Source organism: Pleurodeles waltl, chromosome 8 (genome assembly GCF_031143425.1).
Source record: "Pleurodeles waltl isolate 20211129_DDA chromosome 8, aPleWal1.hap1.20221129, whole genome shotgun sequence".
NCBI lineage: Eukaryota > Metazoa > Chordata > Amphibia > Caudata > Salamandridae > Pleurodeles > Pleurodeles waltl.
The window spans coordinates 540,749,391-540,771,248 of NC_090447.1; the positions used below are offsets into that span (position 1 = coordinate 540,749,391).

Sequence of the window (21,858 nt, forward strand, 5' to 3'; positions counted from 1 at the left end):
TTATATTTCTTTATTGCCATTTAAACAAAACAGCCATTTAGCGTACATTGGGTAGTATTAATAATAATCGTGTTTCAGACAGCCTTAGCAGCCAGGTAATCATATTGACATCAACGTTGTTGAGAACTGAGAAATTAAATAAAAGTGTACAAATTAGGACAACATGATACAGAAGTGAAGTCATTCAACAATACAGTTTGGGGCATTGCGTGCCGCCCATCAGAAGAGTAGCCAACATTGTACATTGATTGAAATAATAATAAACCTGTATAAACTTCTGTCTGGAAATAGCACAGGGTGACATGTGCAGGGAGTGGGTTGGTACATGATAGACGTATTGTGTGCCAGTATCCTGGGATAATTGGATGTGTGGGGGGAGGGACATGGCATGTGGGCCATCCAACAGTATATAATGGTGCTGGCAACTCCGTATGGTCATGCTTGATCTCCCTTTACTTCAGCTATTATGGCTAACAACAATCCCTCCTTGTCCATCTGAGTGGCCTAGAGGATAGGTGGGTTCAGTTTATCAAACTATTTGAATACATAACTGTCCCAGAGTGTGGCGGCTCCCTCGCCTTCCCTCTGCTGCTGGTCAGATACCATAGCGCCCACCTCAGCCAATGCCCACTTAAGCCAAAAGGGTCTTGATGTAGACTGTTCAAATAGTTCGAGAGAGTATGATGAGAAAGAAGGATTTTATTAATTGACCATAAGGAGAAGGAACATTTGGATTATTTTTCATAGAGTACTGATTAGGGAAATGTTCTTATCACCTCTTGGTGATTTGCTGTCTTTCACTTAATGCCTGTATAAAGAATCCTTTGTGAACCAACAAGGCAACAAATTGTCCCTTTACCTTGACAATGTGCTGTTAGATTGATAGGTTTTCACCTAAATGAAAAAAAAAATCAAACTCTATAAGGATCACTATAGTCAATGGGAAGTAAAGTGTGTTTTTTTTTGGGGGGGTGGGGAGGCAGGTACAGCTTCATATTTCTTTTGCATTCCCCCAACCCCTCCAGACCATGAGGAAGCTATCATTGTCGCTGTCCTGACTGAGGTAACAATGGTTACCTCATCATGCCCCTCCAGGCAAGAAAGTTTAGAGGCTTTGCCTTTGGGTTTAGGGATATCTATTTAGCTGAAGTTTCTTGTATTGATCACTAATATAGGGACACTGATGGCCATGTACACCCAATTTATTTTAATCATCATGTTAATTCTTACAGAACATCCTCTTGTGCTAGACCGGAATTTGGTGCGGTGCGTACTAGAATATCAATAGAGGTGCATACGATCTCACACTGGCCCATCTCTTCTGCATAAGCGTCTGTTTTCTCTTCTCCACTGTGATTACTGTACCTCAAATCAGGGCCGGCTTTAGGGCGGATGCAAGTGGTGCGGCCGCACTGGATGCTGACCTGGATTGGGGGGTGCTGACCTCCCGGTGGCACTGAATTTAGCAATAAGTTACAAACATGCAGTTTAAAAGCAACTGCTGAAAAGTTCCTTGTGCGTCCAGCCTTCAGGAAGGAATTAAAATATAAAGATACCTCTTGTGATTAATGTATCTGCTAGGGAGAGAGATGAGTTTTGTCTAGCAGCTTTGACTCGCCATAAAGTAGCATAGAGGGTTAATATGCCTGTTGCAAAGAACCGAACTATATTTTATGTGGATAGCTGAGTAGATTAGTTAAGCCAGCCTTTACAAGCGCTTGAAACGAGTGTATGTGAAAGGGGGGCACCATTTTCCGGGTGGTGGTTAGGGAATCCGAGGAGGTTGTCATGGGGTGGCGCCAAATCAGACTGTTGCACAAGGCGCCACAACCGCTAAAGCCGGCCCTGCCTCAAATCTTTTTTGCCATAGGTTGCTACAGCTGCCACAGGTCACACACAAACTGTTCAAATGTTTTGGAAGTTGATGCACCTTTAAAGTAACAGGTTGTTCTAGTTGAGCCCTGGCAATATTTCATTGATTGTGATTTTTGAACCAATTTCTTAGAAAACCATTGATCTTCCTAGACCATCTTTAGTTTCATTCAGAATCACTTCCTGCTTCACCTGATAGCAGGGCTGGCTCTAGGGTGGTGCGACAGGTGCACTTGCTCCTGGTACCGACCTCGGGGAGGGCACCATGTTCAAAAGTAACACTGGCTTAAAAAAAACGCCTGCTACAGAAATCCTTGTGTATCCATTAGTTTTCAGGCAAAAATAAAAATGTTAAGGGTAACTGGTGACTTAATGTTATTGCTGGAGAGACCTCTTTTGTCTATTGACAGTAGCACATAGGGCCTGCTGTAAAGAATGTGTAGCATCAAAATACCTAACTGTATTTTATGTGGATCGCTCAGTAGGTCACTGCTTTTGTCACAGAGGTCCTCATAAGTTATAACCCTAATGCGGCCATGAACTGTCATCAAAGAGCTGCATGCAAACTGCATGATGTTGGTTAAAATGTTAAGGTTTTTTTCCAAGTCTTTCATTATTCTATTGTTGCTAAAAAGGGTCAATTTGGGTAGAAATACATTCTTATTAGTAAAGCCAACCACTATGGTATGTTTTAAATCCCGAGTTTGTGCTTCTCCAGACCAAACACTCTTAAAATGCACTGCCTGCTAGTATCGGTGACCTGTGACTCCTACACCTTGTAATCCTCGTTGGTTTATGTAACATTTCATATAGGCTGGTTAATACGCATATGATTAATTTTCTTTGTTTAATGTGTGTGTGTGTGTGTGTGGGTGAATTGTAAAGTGCTCTGGGACGCTACGATGTTATGATTAGCACTATAAAACAAATGAAATGTATGGGAGGAGTTATGGAGAAATGAGGAGGACTGGTGGTGTGGTAGTGAGGGAATTAGTGGACATGGAGGATTTTTGCGTGTGAGAGTGAGAGATAGGAGGGCGGCCAATAATAATTATGGCACTGGACGCCACCAGCGCTAAAGTGGTCTCTGCCTAAGAGTATATTTTGATAGTAAATGAAGCTACAGTTGCAGGTTAATGTGGGATCAAAGGCCACCCTACAGGTAAGCTAAAAAACAGTGCCCATCTAGACATGCAGGCACTCCCAAATAATGTTTTTAGGTGATCAGGGTTTAGAGTTTTCAAATAAACCTCATAAAATAATAAGTAATACAGAGTACACAAACATATACTATTTATTTAATACTTGCGTTTCGTATGTAAATAAAGCTGTATTTTGTGAGACTTGAAGCAAAATGGTCTGAAATGGCGAGGAAAATACATTTATCATCTTGCTTTATCTTTTTTTTACAGAGTAAAGTTACAAGGGCGTGAAGAAAAAGATTTATTGATCAAGGGTACCGTGGTTGAACAAGTTCTGGAATTGCTGGATATGTCTGGCGGAACATTAGATTGTGTTGATTTTGGGTCTGCCTATTTTGGAACATCAAAGATGGAGCAAGCTATTCTATACAACAAGAGTCCCGAGCTCTTGGACTGGGTGGCTGTTCTGGATGATATTACCCCCGGTGTTGAGCTAGTAAGAACATCCTGCTGTCTTGTCCGAAATCCAGAATTTGGCACTGTTTTTTGTTTTTATCTTTGGTCCTTTTTCTTTTTTTTTTTTTTTTTGGACCATAGGCAGTACCTCATTTCACTTCAAACATTTCTGAATTATTTGTTCATTTACTTTTTTTTTCTTTTTCTTTTGCCTAAGAAAACGCTTTTGATTTTTATTTGTTCACCTTTTCTAGAAATTGCTGGTGTATTCATATAGATTTTAATACGCCGAGACCAACTTTTCATGTCTTACTATTTATTTCTACGTCTGAGACTTGGGGACCTAAAATAGGTCTGTGGTTATTTAATTGTGTTTTAAAATCGCTATGTGAGGCACGGCACCAGATTAATCATACTTTCCTGTACTGAACCTTTTTAAATACCATCTTGTGGTATGTGGCAACGGAATACTAGACTACAACATAAAGTATTTCCTAAGTTGCAAAGGTAATTCACCACATGTCGGTGCGGTGTTCCATTTTTAGCTAGAGTGAAATTACTTAAGTAACACAGACGTCGTTCACTTTATTGGCACAACGTAATAACAATTTCTCCTTGGGAAACAGCTGAGCTTTAAGTCTGTAAAGGATTCCCCTAAGAACCAAGTAAGAAAACCTAATTTGCCTCCACTTCAGATGGATTTACTTGTTCCCACTCTTAGTGTCACTGTCACTTGGGCTACGAAAAATGAGTAAATATTACTAATTTCCCCACCAGAGCTCTGCTTTATTTCATATTCTCATATAAATACCATTGTTCCTTCGTAATTGAGAAGGCCCATTTCTAAGATCTTTACCTGCTACTTCTATATCCCTTCTAATCTAATATGGCTCTCCTGTTGTGGGTTGCATTTTTTGTTTTGTTTTGCGAATTGTCCTATAAGTGACTGCCATCCTCTTTTACAAATGGCATGACTTAACTTGAAAGACATCCTTGTTTTTAAATACATGCACACGCTAGTGATTTACAGATTCCCAAAAGGAAATTCTTGTTTTTGAGCAAAGGCAACTGTTAAGTCACACTGATTTGAATCCTTACAGATGTGCGGTTCCCTGTCCAGTGCAATGGATTGCCTTGTAAGTGAAGCATAGAGCTTTGAAGGATATTCTTCTTGGTACCAGTATGCCCCATAGGGTCTTGAGGATAGGGTTATGTGGTCCCATCTTCCCAGGCTTAGAACTTTTCTGGTAGCAACATTCTGGACTCTAAGTTAGTTGGAATTTGTTGTGAAAACCCGGGACTGCTAGAAATACGTTTGGCAAAGCCTCCACTAACCCCAACTCTTTGTCCTTAGGTGAAGATTGATAACATCTGCAAGTGCTAGCTATTTTAGCTCTTAGCACATAGCACTTTTACGATGGTGAAATGGACTCCTTTCTGAGGCACATTCTGTGTTCTCTTTTTTTCTTCATCTGTTTTTAGTTCTTATTTGGATTTGAATTGGCCTTCTCTTTTGGGATTTTAAAGCATGTGTTTGACCTTTGCAAATTATAAGCGAGGATTATGATGGTTTTCCTCCAGTACTCAAGTAAGCCTTTGTGCTGAAATTGAATTGAAATTGTGTGTGTGGTTGAGGGTGTTCAGATCAATTTCAGGAACGCCCATGACTCAGAAGCTATGAAACCTATTATGGGATTTTATTTAAGCTTTGAATGGTCTTACTTTTTCTTTAATGCCTTCAGTTTCACTTTAAAATGCTGCTTGTTATGTTCTTACTTTTACTTTGTCTAACATTTTTTCTTTAGCCTGACTGTCAACTGTGCACCCTTTTCTCCTGTGTATACTATTCTACAACAGTAATTCATTATCAAGTTCACCTGTGAAGATGGACACACAAGTGAAATTAAATGTTTCTGATTGTGGCTGTTCTTTGTTATTGCAATTTGGCACCTTTTTATTTTTCTTCAGGGTACAGATATTTTTAAAAGTACGGACGCCCTGTTGCAAAACCCAGGGATATTAAACCACCACAAAAACCAAGATGCTGCAAATCTCATCTTCTGTATTCCCAACCAAGGAATTTTGCTTCCATTTCAGAAGACTAAAGTGACCCTGTGCTTCAGTCCAAAGTAAGTGTCCAAAATTATTTTTGATTCTCCATCTTAGTGACTGAAATAAATTTGGTTAGGTGGCAGAATAGTTTACAGTTCTTTAGAAATATGCTTGCCAGAGGAAACACTAGCATGGCATTCAGGACATGGTTGAACGAATGAAGTATAGAAAAAGTAACTGTTGTGATAGATGTTTGTTTCCCACTAATGTAAAACCGAATTTAGTTGAGTGTATTTCTTTGCTTGGTTCATATGAGTGAAAAGACGTGCTGCTTTAGTTTTTTCGTGAAAGAATATTGGCAAAATCCTGTGTGCTTATGAGTGAGAGAAAGTTATCTGGAGGTGCAAAGTGAGCCTTCATTTTTGTCAATGAACCAAGAACGAAGTAACAAAAATAGGCTTCTGTATGTGTGTTAAAGATGCTCTTCGGGTGGTCATTAATGACTGGACCTATGGAGACACTCAGTACCCAACATTCCACCAGGAGCGGGACCTGCTGCAGACCAGTAATTTAAAGGCGTTTATGTATGGCATATTGGTCCCAAGGGAGAAACCAAAGCCCACCGGGATCCCTCAATTTGTTGGCCCTAGGACACTGAAGCACTTTAAAAGGTTCAAAACAATAACTGGGGAAATTGTCTTGTGGAGGGCCACTTCGATGCCCGTTGTTTAGAGTCTGAAGGGGTTTGGGCCCTGGGACCTGATTGGAACATCTACATTTGGAGCAGAATGGGACAGGATGCGTATTAATCAGTTTGCCCAGTTAGCAGGAGACAATACGTGCTGCAGGTTTCCTAATTGCTTCTCCATTTGCAACTTAAGCATGTAGTCCACTAATATCACTGTCTGCAAACGGTCCCGGCATTAAACCTGTTTGAGCCCAAGACTATAAGGCACGGGGATGTCCACGTAAATACCACTTTATGAAATACATTGTGGGACCATGGGGACTGAAGGGTATGGTTAGGTATGAAACCGAATGCTCAAGGTTAAGTAGGTCTGTTTTTCGAACAATGGAATTCTGTGTTTTGCTGCATGGGTGTAGTTTTCACTTGTTATTTGTGGATTATGAATGTGTGAAAATTTGATAGAAAAACTTATCAAAAAAGTGTTCTTCAGGAAGGGCATTGATAGTATTGTGCAGAAAGCCTCCCCACCTATACTGATTATGAACTGTTTTATTTTGTGGTATTTGCATAATGACTGAGGTGGGGTTTTGTGAAAACGGTCTTCTTTTATGGTATAGGGCAGGTATAGAAAGAGGCAAGTATTTTGCAGGACCCATTTTATTGTAAATTTGTATGTCACGCTTTCGTTGCACTTTTTGATGCTTAAAAATGCTTTAGGTACATTACGTAGGTAGTTCTTGGTAGTCTCTTGTGGCAATTGGAACATTCTATCTGTAAGATACTGGGCGCTGTTTGAGGGCATGGTTGAAAGGTTGTTGGTTATAGTTAGGTGCATGTGAAAAAGTGGGTGCAGAGAAGGTTGTTTATAGACAAAATTACAAAGGAAGGGAGCACACTGCCTTCACTCCAGCAACAAAATCCAACCCCAATGCATCATGGTAAATGCAGTCGAATTCGTAGTCCGTTCAGAAAGTAATAAAGTCTTTCACCTCCATAGGCGCAGCAAGTGCTGTATATCCCTGTACACATGTTTCTGGGTTTAGTCTGTCATCAGCAGGGAGTAGCATGGTATAGGGGCTTGCTTGAAATGCCGCCAAATGTCTTCTCTGGTTTATGTACCACTCAATGCACACAGGTGCCTCCCAAGGCTCGTCAGCTGTGTTTCAAGGGAGCTCTCAATAAGACCGTTTCAAAGAAAGGGAGCACACTGCCTACACTCCAGCAATAAAGTATGACCCCAAATTATCATGGTAAATGCATTCGAACTCTTAGTCCATTCAAAACCGAGATACAGCACTTGCTGTGCTTACGGAGGTGAAATACTTTATTACTTTCTGAACAGACTACGAATTTTACTGCATTTACCATGATGCTTTGGGCTTTGACTTTCTTGCTAGAGTGTAGGCAGTGTGCTCCCTTTCTTTGTAATTTTGCCTTTAAGATGGCTCCCTTGACCCATGGCTGACTAGCCTTGGGAGGCACCTGTGCGTCATGAGTGGTGCATAACCCAGAGAAGACGTTTGGCATCATTTCAAGCAAGTCCCTGTACCATGCTGCTCCCGGCTGATGACCAGAGATATACAGCACTTGCTGCACCTATGGAGGTGAAGGACTTTATTACCTTTTGAATGGACTACGAATTCAACTGCAGTTACCATGATGCTTTGGGGTCATACTATGTTTCTGAAGTGTAGGCAATGTGCTCCCTTTCTTTGAAAATGTTGTTTATAGGGCAGTGATGTGTAGAGTGAGCTTCATGGTACATAATCACAGGTGTACACATGATAATTGTTTTGATAGCGGATTGTTGGGTGAAGTATGTTGTTTTATGGTGGTTACATTGGCCACAGGTTGACTCATTGGTTGGAATGTGTATGAGTGTCAGACCATTAAGTAACTTTCCATCTGTCCCGTGTTGTTGTTGGCAGACCCTCTTGTGAACTTTGAGCTCAAAAGGTAATGGGATTTTAAATATGTAGTCCCTGCAGTTTGGCTTAGCACAACCCAGCTCCACTTGTTTTGTACGACAATAATTAGTTTGGGAAAAGCCCCAATTTTATTCCCTTGCTCAAGTCAAGAAAGTTGATTTTGTCTTATTTTCTTAAATAAGGTGTTCCATAATTTCCATGTTTGTAGTGGGATCGAGGTACCACCAAACTGTGTTTTTCTGAAAGGTGGGATGCTTAGCAGCCGTGCAGCTCTTGATGTGAGGTTTCGTTTTTTGACTGTAAAATTTCAATTTGGTTTGTAGAAATATTGGTCCGGTGCAGTGGATTGACTTGTAAGTGAAGCAGAGTGATTAGAAGGATATTATATTTGTTGCTGGTGTGCCCTCCAGGGTCTTGAGTGCAGGCTTATGTGGTCTCATCTGTTCAGGCTGAGAATGTGCCTGGTAGCAGCATTCTGGGCTCCAAGTTAGTTGGAAATTATTGAGAAGGTATTTAGTAAGTGAAATGCTGAGTCCGTTGGCATAATGTAGTCTCAATAGCACCAAGGCTCTGACTGTTGTATCCTGTGGGGATAAAGTATTAGCCCTGGGTAGAGGAATGTAGATCATACACGTTTGAGAGAGAGTTTGGTGTCCATAGTAACACATAGGTTTTTTAAAAAACATATCTCCATGGATCAGGCAGTGCATGGGTCTTAATCTTAACATAATCCGCAAATTAGTATCTGTTCTACACAGGACTACTTTCAGAAGATTTGGTAGCATCCATGTGTCCTCTGCCATCAAGAATTCAGTAAGTTTGGATGCTCCAAGTTCTGATGGCTTTTCCAGTTTAAGAATCACCTGGGTGTTGTCAGTACAGTTGTAGTATGTTAGTTTAATGGGCTGTTTCATCCCCTAGGATATGGCTCTGTTATATGCTGAAATGAACAGGTATAATTGTTGGTTTCTGGGAAACAAAAACATTTTCTGAAACTGGGAAGGAAAGCAGTAGTACAATTTGTATTTTCTCTGCAAGGTATGAATTTATCCATTTTACTGCATTGCCTTGTATACCTGTATTGCGTAGTTTCCTCAAATAGTAACTGGTGGTTTGCTCTAGGCTGCTGGGACATTCAGTAGAAGTGCAGCAACTCTGCCAGGGTCAATAGGGGTTTTGAAGTCTTCCCATATGTCTGTCATTGCTGAAGAATTGGAGTTTTGTAGTCTGAAGCCTGTCTTTTGGTGGAAGGAGAGACCATTTCCTAGATGAATTCTGAAATCTGAACAAATGCTGCCAGTTTTCACAGGAACAGTCCGTTTCAAATAGGTCTGTAACTTATTGAGTCTTTGGGTCTAGTCCTTTCAATTTCATAGTTGGTTTTATGTAGGATGTTTTAATTTACTGTGAAATTCTTCTAATGTTGGTAATAAATTATTGATTGGTATGGGTAGTTTTCAGAATGTTCTTCAATATATCTGTTGGATGTCAGGGAGAAATGGGTCAGCTGGGGATCTGGTAATGCCGGTGGGCCTAATTTGGCAGTTTGCTACCTTTTATGGATAGTTGGTTACATCACCATTGTTAGAAATGGGGTCTCTAGTTGGCAGTGGTTTGGACTCTGTCCAAGTTGGGACCCTCACTCTAGTCAGGGTAAGGGAGCCACACAACTAAGATAACCCCTGCTCACCCCCTTGGTAGCTTGGCACGAGCAGTTAGGCTTATCTCGGAGGCAGTGTGTAAAGAATATGTACATACACACACAGTAACACAGTGAAAACACAACACCACACCAGTTTAGAAAAATAGGCAAAAATTCAACATACACAAGCAGAGACACAGATGTTTAGCACTTAGAAACACAATAGCTCCAACTAGGGCTATCATGACATCGTTAATGGAGTAGTTCCCAATAGTCTGACGCACTTGCAAGGGAGTGCAGGCCGGTCACTGAGTTGCACGGACCCAAGCAAAGTACCTTTAAAAACGATGAGGAAGCAAAGATGTTGAACGGAGTTCGGGAGTTGAGATGTCGCTGGAGCCGGTGCGACATCTGTTCCTTACTGCTACAGTGGAGGGTAGGTGTCTGTTCCTTACTGCTAGGCACAGGAGGTGAGACGTCCGTTCTTTACAATCTGGTTGGGGTTAATGAATCCAGCAGGTCAAGATGTGAGGTGTCTACTTTTGTGACATTGCGATCACACCATGGGGCCACAGTTACTGTGGCAGAGTCCGAGTCGGGATGTCACGGACATTGGTGACACAGCACTTGGGACTCGTGCTGTAGCAGGACTTCGGATGGGACCAAGGCTTCGGTGCTGGCAGTGGCACTGTGTCAGACACTGGCGCCGGTTCCAAAGTCGCTGTGGAGTCTGTATATACTTGGTTTCTTCTTGGTTATGCCAGAACTCTCTCCCAAAGGCCCAGGAACTGGATTTGGCACCACTTTGTGAGTTAGGACTCTCAGCAAGAGAGTCCAGGTGCTAGCAGATGATGTCATTAATGTCCCCAAGAGTTCTAACTTGAGGCAAGTTCAGTTCAAGCCCTTGGAGAACCTTTGGAAGCAGGATGTAGAAAGCACAGTCCTGTCCTTTTCACTTCCAGGACAGAAGCAGTAAGCAGCAGTCCAGAACAGCAAAGAAATAGGCAGAGTGGCATCCCTCCAACAGCATCTAACTATTCTTCCTGGCAGAATGTCCTCAGTCCAAAAGGATTCTGAAGTTGTGGTCTCAGAGGTCCATTACTTCTACTTATTTCTGCCTTTGAAGCAGACATACTTCAAAAGAGTCTTTGTAGTGCACAAGACCCTACCTTTCCTGCTCTGGCCCCAGACACACTTCGGGGGGGTGTTGAAGAATACTTTAAGGACAGGCACAGACTATCCAGGTGCAAGTGTCTGCTCCTCCCACAACTCTAGCCCAGGAAGACCCATCAGGGTATGCAGGGCACACCTCGGCTCCCCTTGTGCGACTGTCTAGAGTGAATTCACAAACACCCTAACTGTCATCCTGACCCAGACTGCAGTGGCGGGTCTGAAACATGTTTACAGGGCTGCTCATGTGGGTGGCAAAATCAGTGCTGCAGGCCCACTAGTAGCATTTGATTTGCAGGCCCTCGGCACACACTGTGCTCTATACTAGGGACTTGCTAGTAAATCAAATAAGCAAATTATGGCTTAACCAATACCATTTAGACAGAGAGCACTCGCACTGGTCAGCAGTGGTAAAGTGCCCAGAGTCCTAACACCAGCAAAAACAATATGCAGCACAGGATCAAAAACAAGAGGTCCGAAGCCCAAAAGACAGGGGAAACAACACCAAGAACTGACTGGTCTACCAACCTTAGTGATAGGTATTTTGTTATTTTGGTCTAGTTGATACCATGAAGTTGTTAGTGACCGGTTTCCGTTGGAAGCAGGTAGCAAGGTCTTTGGTTTTTGAGCCAGTTGTTGGATTCAAAGATAATTTTGAAACGTTTTGTGGTTTAGTTGGAAAAAGCTACAACTCTTTTGGAATAATAGGTTATCTTTGCTTTTCTAATATTTCCCCTGTTGCTTCAGTCTTGTCTCTGTATTGTGTTTTTTCCATCCTGATCATATGATGTTCTACACTGTCGTTCGACCATCCTGAAAGTGTAAAGCAGACTGTCACAAAATAACCAGAAATGTTTTTTCCAGCAGGAGAAGTTGAACGTTCATTTGGAACTTAATTTAAATAAAATAAAGTAATATCCTCATTTGTGAGAAGCTGTGATATAACCATGGGCCACCTATGCTGCAGCAGTCTGCCTATGATATGTGGGAAGATCGGTCTTTACCGGCCAAAAGGCATTAATGCCATAATCAGCTCTTCAAAGACTTTAAGAAGGCCTCTAAAATTAGATTTTTTTTGTTCATCTCTTCATCATATGCATTTACCTTCTTTCTGTGTTACTCTAAATAATCCTGGGTGGTGCTTCTGAAATGTATTTGGTTATGAATGCATGGAGCCACTCACTATAAGAGGATGAGCTCTATTGAACCCGAACAGGATATCTTGATTTGAATACAATTACATCGATTTGACTCATTAGTGCACCTCCTGACAGCATTAATTAATTAGATTTAATATATTGGGTTTTTCTGAAAAAACTCACCTTGCACAGATCCATTTCACAATCCATGGTTGATTTGAATCTATACACATAACGCAATGCAATGCAATTCAACAACAGAAGCACCAAGACTTATCTTTTGATATTCTCATCTACGCCTCACTGGTAAAGTTTGTCATCTGCAGTAGGCGCGTCCTTCGCCAAATTGGATTGACTGAAAACCTGGGTGCACTGTTTGTGCTATTGCCAACATCTACAAAGCTGATATATTTTTAAATACTTTAGTAATTTATGTTTCTGAAAACTCATGGACTTCATTAGGTACAGAGCTAAATGCTTAGTTGTGTTTGTCAGAACTACAACAAGGTGGGACTAAAGCACTGAACTTATTTTCAGTATCATAGTCATTAAGTCAATTGTATGGAACATTCACAAGGCTAATAGACCAAGACACTGGACTTTATTTGTAATCTAACCACCTCTTCTCTCCCAGGTCCTTACAGAATCCCATAAGTATGGCTCTGGTCACTATCCACTGCATCTGGTGTATAAAGTGCAGCTGGAGCTGTATAAAGGCCCACCCGCAACAAAATCTTGTTTTTACAAAGTTCCCTCAAAATGGTCCTTCTTCAGCAGCATCTGATCATAGCTGGACTTTGACATTATGGCCATAACACATGTTTTTCCTTAAGTCTTGAAGATGTTCTGATACAACACTGTTCTAAATTATTTCATATAAACTCATTTAATTGTTTTGATGGGAAATGTACAGTTCAGATGGTACCCACACAACTTGACTGTAAATAAATCTGTATTCCGCATTTAATAAAAAAGGTAGCAGACTGTCTAGGTTGGTAAGATGTAGCATGTCATGTACCTAAGCACCTCTAGAATTAGGTTGTATCTAGCTGAAAAAGATTAAACTATTGACTTCATATCTTAAACTATTTGTAATGTCATCCTCATCCTTTGTAGATTGGTTCTTCAATCCACAAAGATCTGCCTATACCCTTGAGTCATTTTTCCAGGTTGGACCTCTGTCTGATTCCTAACACTTACCTATGCCTCTTTTTGCCAAAAGTGCTCCCATGCCTATTGGGAACCTCTTTCCCACTTTCTACCACCCCAGCATCTCATTCAACACACAGAGTAAGATCAATTTGGTTGACATTTCTGCTGGCTTTCCCAACACCCTTGTCAGTGCTTGATGTATAGCCGGTACTGTGTGACAGGTGGGCATTTTCAAACCATATGGAGGAAACTTCCTTCATTTTGCTGGCATCTGTAACATCTAGGATAGTGAATCTTACCCAGAGCTTAACAGGGGTAAACTAGACTCTATTCTGTCTGGGGGCATTAGGGCTTCTCTCAGGTCAGTCTGATTTACTTTGCTGAGCTATCACTCCCATTTGGTTTTAAGGTCTCAGAAGGGATAGTTAGATTACATATTAGTGTTCTATTTGTCATTTAGCTGGATCCCTTTGGCAGACATTTCATTAACACCCTGGACTCTAGAGGAATAAACTGTAGTAGTCTCCACCTGGCTCACTTTGGCTGTGTCTCAGTTGTAGGTGTTTGTAAAATTATGTTTTATGCAGATTATACTCTTGTGGCAAAATCCTCCCATTGCCATTACACCCCCCCTCCCTCTCCACTGCCCACAGGAGGCAATCCTAGTCTTGTCCAATTTTCTGAAGCTGGAGAGTTTGGGTGAGTGAATTAACCAGTGTCATACCATAGTGATGTTTGGAGTAACAGTCTGTTCATTTCAGGGTTTTCAGGGCAACACTGTATAGCTACCTTGGCCAGTGTTGGGACTGTTTTAGAGACTGGAGCCCCATATAGGATGCATTTTAACCTTCTGTTCTCCAACTCTTGGCTTTCCAGGCAGAAGCCATTAATTTATGGTGCCTAATTGTGAGACGCAGTAGTGTAGCTGAAAGTAGACTATGCCCATACAGCCCTTGTGTACAGATTGGGTGCATTTGCTCAGTACAATACATGGTAGTTTACCTCCACGTTGGCAACAACTGCGTTTCTTGCTGGAGGAGCTTGAAGAAGCTAGGAGGTTTGGCTCTGGGAAAATAATCTAGTGTTTATGGGATTATCAGTAGTTCAGTCATTTTAAATAGGGGGGTGCTACCCAGTATTGTAAAATTTAACTTGCTCCAGGCATGCATGTCTTTCTTCAGGATGTTCAGGAGGAAGTGCAATCTGTAACACCCACTATCCTCCTTGCTGAACGCAATGTAGAGTCCCAAGTACCTCAAACATTTGGATCAGACCTGTACTTTATTTTGCAATTCCACCACTACTTCATGTTTTATTTGTATTTTACTTGATTTATTACAGTTTACTGTTAAATCTGATGTTTCTCCTTGTTTGTCTAATTTACACATTAGTCTAGGTCTACTTATGTGTAGTGATTGCATTAAAAGAAGTGCATCATCTGCATACATGGTCATTCTAACTTCTAAGCAGTCCTCTCAGTGGAATCCCTGAATTTTTGTCACACCTGATCCAACTCGCCAGAGGCTTTACAGCCAATGCAAACCAGATAGATGAGTGGGCAGCCCTGCATAGTGCCCCGTCTGATAAAGAAGAGGTCCAGCAGATAGCCATTCACTCTAACCTGAGCTTATGGCCATTGAAGAAGGCTGTGAGAGAAGAGAGGAACTTGGGGCCAACGTTTATTTTTCTCAAGACCTAATAGAGAAATCCCAACTAATTGAATTAGACATTTTTTGAAGGCCTGAAGCATCAACATACTTTCCTTCCAGCTTGAGATCAAGACTTGCACTCTCCTGATGCAGTGCCTTGTGTTTCTATGTGGTATAAAGCTATTTTGGTTATGAAGAATAAGGGTGGCCAGGCTCTTGGACAATCTGTCAGCTAGTATTTTAGCAAGTATTTTGATTTCACTCCATCGCTGTTTTTTAACTTGCACATAATACTTCATCCATACTTGTGGAAAACCCTTCAGCCTTTAGGGCTGTATAATCTTAACTTTTGATCATCGAAGGGGTTAAATACTGGGCATACCTTAAAGTGATCAGGTGATCAAATGTTTATGCAAATGTCTCGTTAGCTTAACATCAGTGTGGCTACAGTATAATAATGCATGTTTTTCCATTGTGTAGCCCTGTTAATTTGCTTTATACGTTTGTTGTATGGCTTGAATTCAATTTTATAACAGTTACTTAAAACATGTTTATGCAGCTTTCTACACTGCAGAAAGACACATCCAGGTGGATATTTTCAGAAGAACTGAAAAATATTCTAAATGTTATCTTTAATCTTTTTGCTACATGCAAATAAATATCTTCTGTTTCAGAACATTTGAGGGTGATGTTGCACTAGATGAACTTCCAACTCGACAGGACTATGCACTGTTCATGAGATTTGAGCCTGCAGGCAGTAAAAATGCTTTCCCCAATGCACAGGTTGATGACACGGAGACCCAAAGTAAGTACACTGAAGATCTTCATTCATCAAGTAAAGTAATCCATCTTTGCAATCAATCTTGTTGTGTAGAGCGTTGCATTTGTCCATTACTGTATCTAGGTCCTGAATGATGTTGTGTGAGTTGCTTATGAATAAGTAGACAAAGCTGCAATTACTTCAGTCCTTAACTTTAATACAGTGTACATTTGGTGTATGATTAGAAAGGATTAGTGTGACATTGTGGATTACTTCATGGTCTCAATTTGCAGTTAAATATTTGAATACACAGGTTGTCAATTATGATCTCCAAAATCTTCTGACGCCTTTGTAGGTCTACCTGCACACCTCTTTTGGTGTGCTGAGGACCTCATGTTAACAATTGTTCAAAAACGTACTATAAGAAATACAGAGCAAGAGTAGACTTCCGGTCATCCCCTTTCAGCTCCTGGCTTTCATATGTTTTCTTGGTTTGCCATTGCTTGAAAGAGTTGCCCATCAAGGCCAGGCATTTCAGTGGTTCAGTTGTCCCATTTCTGTTGTCAGTAGAATTTGGCATCATGTAGTACTTTTGTTAGCCTGCAGATGCAGCATGACCGTTATGAGCCAGCATTCTTTGATTTACGTAGTTGGTTGACACAAAAACATTTTAATTGCTGATTTTATGGTTGTAATGTTTAAGAAGTTGGTTCCTTTTCCATGCCTGAGCTTGACATAAAAAAATGTTTTTTTAACCAGATGCCTGTGCACTTCAATTTGTTTTGCTTTGCTACGAGGATGCCATGATGTTGGGTTTAAGGTTTAAAACATGGCACAAATACGTTCCTTTTACGTGCCCTGCTTTTGCCACATTGCTGAATAATCCATAACATTTGATTATTAACAAAATATACTAAATATTATTAACAACCGCCCTGCCCTAAACAATTTGCTTTGCACACACAATGCACTTTACACTAACCTGTTGTAAACATGCCAAAACCAGCTCCTTCCTCAACTTTGCACAAACACTGTTATTACAAAGTATCACACAGTATACACTGCATTAAAATCACTGTCAGATTCGTGTTTAAAAACTTTCCCTTGTATTAATGTGTACATTTGCCTTCTCGCAGAACTCTAATATATCTAACAACACTATTTCATTCACTGCTTTGAGCATCCATTTATTGCCATACAAAGGTTCATCAATAATACAAAATTCCTTTCCTTGCTGGTGTACTTTATCTTATATGGGCGTTGCACTGGATGGCAGTTAGAACAAAAGCATCAACCCTACTATATATTTGCTGTGGATGCCTCTTATATTCCCCACTTGTAACATAATCTTCATTTGCAGTGTCATTTAGTTAACATTCTTCTGTGAAGGTACAGCTTATTTTTTCTGCAGTTTATTGGACAAAAGGATGCTGCTCCTGTTGTGACCCTACATGCTCTTTGATTGTGGGATTGTCTTTATAGGAAAGCTGAAGGCATCACACTTGCATACAGTTAACCCGCTTTTCCCCTGACACCCCCCCCCCCCAATAAAAAGTGAAAAGCAAAACCCCAGACCTATTGGCGTTGCCAGTGCTTTTTAATTTTCTATAAAAGTACAAACTGAAGCATGTGCAAAAATAGAAGTACCCCATCAATGTTTTTTGTCTCTAGTAAAGCTCAGACTGCGACCTATCACTATAAGTCCATGTGTTCTATTCTCTAAGCATATAAAAGAACAGCAAAACAATTTGATTAAGCATATGTATGAACGTTTTGGTATTTCTAAAATGTAAGACTATCAGACTAGAAATAGAGTGCTGGACAGGGGGTGTGGCAGAGGTCTGCAAAGGATCTGAAGTCAGTCTATCTGAGGTAGATTTCCTTAAGAGTTTTATGTTTCTTTCTGAACGGTAGGAGGGTTGGTGCTTGTTGTTAAATGGGCTATTGGCAAGGGCAGGTAGTACCTACACTTAGCAATAGGCCACTAACCTCCACTTAGGTCCAGTTTGGTCTCAATAAATTAAACCTAGCTCAACCCTTGGTAGCTTTGTAACGAGCGACAAGGCTTAATTTAGGAGACAAAGCATAAAGTGCTCAAATATCATAAAACAGTAATTAAATAAAACACAGGAAACAGTTTAAAAATCCAAAACCAGTTTATAAAAATAGGAAGTATTTTTCGCTTTTAAATGACATCAACACAAATAAAATCAGATGAAGGGAACCGGAGAGATGAATTTTTAAAGAATTAATGTTTTTTAGCGCGTAGAAAAAATTAGTACCAATCTGGTCATCTGCTCACACTGCGACCGGGGAAAAGTCCAAGTTTAAGCCCAACCGCAAGGGAGCCCTGCTCGGCTACAGCTCATGGGAGGTCTCTGTCAAATGTTTACCTTAGGACTTAGTAGTTTTTCTGGACATTTTCTTCAGCGGAACCAAGTTGCCAGTCCAATCCGACCTCCTGGAACACGTCCTTGGATATGCTTTGCGGGAGCCATTGGTCGAGATTTTTACCTTCGGACTTAGTCGTTTTTTCGAGATGAAAATCCTTTGACTGGGGAAAACCTGAACCTTGATCAGACGTCCTTGGAGCCCTCTTCGGATACACTGCCTAGGAGGTCCCGGTGAACTTCCTACGTTTTTACTTTTTTGGAGATTTCCTTAAACGGAACGAACCTGCAAGTCAGGCCGGGTTGCAGTTGAGGCAAGCCGGCTAGGGTTGCCGTGGCGGGTCGGTCCCTTTATGGACTTTTTTTTCAAAAAGTTCTCCAAACTTCTGTATCTTCTTCCATATGTTCCTTTTGGTGTCCACAGCTCACCCCAAGGTTCCAAAAGCTCTCAGATACTCCTTAAGGGTGCGGACTACAACTCCCAGAATGCACCTGAAGCAAACTCCAAAACAGCAACTTGACAGTGGTCAGCTGGTCAGTTTCTTCAGGAGTTGGTGCAGGGGACTCCGGCTTGCAATTTTTCACCTGTAGCAAACAGGGCGGAATCAGTTGAAGCCAGCCAAAGTCCTTCTTGTGGTGAAGCCCAAGTGTGCATCTGGTGCAGTCCTCCAGAGTGCAGTGTCCAGGTGCAGGTCAGGGGTCCTGCAGGGCAGTCCTCCTTCTCCTGTAGTTCTTAATTGTTGGAATCTGGTAGGGATCTGAGGTGTGGGTGCAAGTCTGCCAGTTTTATCCTTGCTCCTGAGTGAAAAACAGGGGGGTCCTGGTTCTCCAATCAGTTGCAGGGTCCTTCCCCCTGTGATGACCACTTACTGGGAAGTATGGCAAAAATCAATCCCGGGGAGCAACATTCCTCAAAAATACATCATGGCTGAAAATGATTTTTGGATGTTACATCTGGGTGAGCCTACCCACTGGTGTGGCTAAAAATCCTAAACAAACCCCTCTCCTAATCTAATCAAGGGGGCACCTAATTGTCTGGGTTTGCAGGATGTGAACGAGGTGCTGGGTTGCTCTAAATGTCCTTCCCTGCATTTGATGACTAGTTTGGCAGCCGCCCCCCCTTCCTGCCTTTCCATCTGCTGAGGGTAGGCCTCCTCCCCCAGGCACATCTTTGTGTTGAGCCCAGGCTACTTCACACCTCATCAAGGCTGCCTGACCAGGCTGCCAGAGGCTGGCCAATCAGGGCAAAGCAGCAAAACACCACAGGGCTGAACTTGGCAACTTTTAGGTAAAGATTAAAACTCTTTACCTGAACATGTTACATTAAATCCAACAATTGTATGTTGTGTGATTTATTATAACAATTAATTCAATACGAAACTTGAGGTATCTGTTACTTAAGGGGACTTTATAAATTATAATAGTCTCCCCACTCTAGCCTATGGGGGGCATTCACTACAATGAGGGGAAAAACGAATTTGGTTGTTTTACCTCATCAGGGCTTATAAAACTATTTTTATAAGGTCCCTGCTTATAATTACATGGCACCCAACCCTATGGGCACATAGGACACACCTTAGGGGTGACATATATGTACAAATAAGGTAGTTTAAGACTTTTGAACTACATTTAATTTGCATGTAACTTTAATTTATAAGCAGCCAGCAAGGCAGGCCTGCCTTTAAAATGACACTGGGCACCTCAGCAGTGCACCTATGGGTGCATTACCTATGCTGGGGTCCCTAAAGCTACATACCCTACCATATACTAGGGACTTATAGGTAGGTTAATATTGGCAATTATAATTAGCCTAATTTGCATATCCACCTTACGCAGAGCACTGGCCCTGGGACTGGTAAGCAGTACCCAGGGCACAGCCAAGAGTCAGTAACCACCAGTATCTGTCCAAAATGTTTGGAGGTGACAGGGCAAAAAGGAGGACTTTTCTACAGCGCTAGTCTGATGTTAGAGACTGTATTGTTACAGATGCTCTGACTGTAGGCTGACAAGGCTTGTTTTCTTATTTTCCCCTTCCTACAGCATTATCTTTCCATTCTGTTGATATGTTGAACTTCAGGTGTTAGCTTGTTTGTTGGGAAGACTGGGTTCTCGGTGTAGAGGGCCTTATAAATGATGCAGCTGATCTTGAAGATGATCCAGGCATGCAGGAGGGAGTCATGTTGATACTTTAGTGCAAGGCTAATGGGTCTGATTTCTTCTGTGCCTTGGTGAGCTGTGTTGCTGTTTGAAGGATTCCTTCAGGGGAGCGAGGGTGGTCTCTGTGATGGCGTTGAGCAGTGCATTGCTTAGATCTAGTTTGGAGAGAAGAAGGGCTTGAACTGTTGTTAAGTCTTCTCAGGGGAGAAAAAAACATTTTTCCTGGAGAGAGAATGGGAACCAGGTGGTTTTGGTCTTGGCAATGTCTTTTTTGAGTGAGAGGTTCAAGCTGAGGGTTTGTCCAAGAGATTTGGCCTGTTCTCAGTTGGGGAGTGAATCCAGTTAGATTTAAATTGGAGAACCATTACTGAATCAAGGGATGTTTGGCCTTCTTGGCACACAACAGGAATTCAGTCTTTGTAGAGTTTATGAATGTGAATGTTGGGATTGCCAGAGCTCGCAGTCTGTCCTAGGTCTCTCACTTGGGAATTTTACTGATCCATTGTGATCAATGTAAAATGTTACCATTATTGTTTTAATTATGTTCTATCAGTAAGAATATAACATTTTAAATCTTTTCTTTCTTTATTGCTTTATTGTGTTTATAATTTATTTTATAACTCTCTATATATCAAAATGAGGCTATAAAAAAGCCTCTTTTTTTTTTTTTTGCATGATTCCCTTAAGTTTTTGGACTGATGCTGCTGAGTTTTTTTTCTCTGAAAATGCACTGACGCCTGCTCAACAGATCTCAGTGCCAGCGTCCTAACTCATAGGAGGTAAACGATTCACCTACAATTGTCATACGTTAACTTACTTATAAGTCTGTACAGAATGGCGATATCGGTCCCAAGACCCTATAAGTTAGACAGGCTCTCATGGACTACATCAAATACAATAGGGCAACCCAATATTACCCCAGGAAGCTTGGTATAAATACTCCTATGCAAAATATATTCCTGAAGGAGTCACTTGTCTGCATTTAAAATTAAGCTGGTATAGTAATCTCTTATTGACTTAAACAAAAAATGTCTTACCAACCTTTTTTTGCTTTTTCCAGTGAAACCAATAACAAATTTCAATGAATTATACATTCTAGTCCATTGATATTTAATCAGAGTTCATAATGAAATATTGTAGAAAAAATACCGTCCCACACTGAACGTGTAAATGAATTTCTAGCACAAAAATGTAAAACAAAGTAAACAGAATTGTATGAAAATATGTCCAAAGAGATTACCATAGATGTGGATCAATCGCCAACCATGTGCTCGTATGGCCAAATACCAAGGCTGCAAGTATAATTTCTCAGACTCCACTGAAGATGTACTAACATGCAATCAAAAAGTGAAAACTGTAATTGGTATATATATATATATTTTTTTTTAATAAAGAAATTTTTATTGGTTTTGCAAAAGGTAAAACAGTGATACATACATGTAACTAGGCGCCAACGGGCACCGAACAATGGTCAATCCCGAGTCCTGGACAACACGCTGAGTGGGAAGATTATGCACCTCCCTGTAGAAGTGTCTCATGAATGTTTTCACCCATTAGGAGGGGGAAAAGGAAGGAGCTTGTTCAGGCTCTTTCTGGTGTTGAGCCAGTCGGTAGTGCAGGGAGGTTGATTGTTGCGGCCTCCCATTTCCCCCACACCTTAT

The 21,858-nt window shown here is 41.1% G+C and overlaps 1 protein-coding gene across 1 annotated transcript in view; it reads left to right on the top strand.

Moving 5' to 3' along the window:
- The window catches only part of CFAP47 (cilia and flagella associated protein 47), a 2,216,809-nt gene that overhangs the window by 98,140 nt on the left and 2,096,811 nt on the right, over positions 1 to 21,858 (top strand). The window contains exons 5-7 of the mRNA XM_069204610.1: positions 3,285 to 3,510; positions 5,439 to 5,599; positions 15,565 to 15,695. Coding sequence (XP_069060711.1) covers positions 3,285 to 3,510; positions 5,439 to 5,599; positions 15,565 to 15,695 — 518 coding nt within the window. The remainder of the gene's footprint in view (positions 1 to 3,284; positions 3,511 to 5,438; positions 5,600 to 15,564; positions 15,696 to 21,858) is intronic.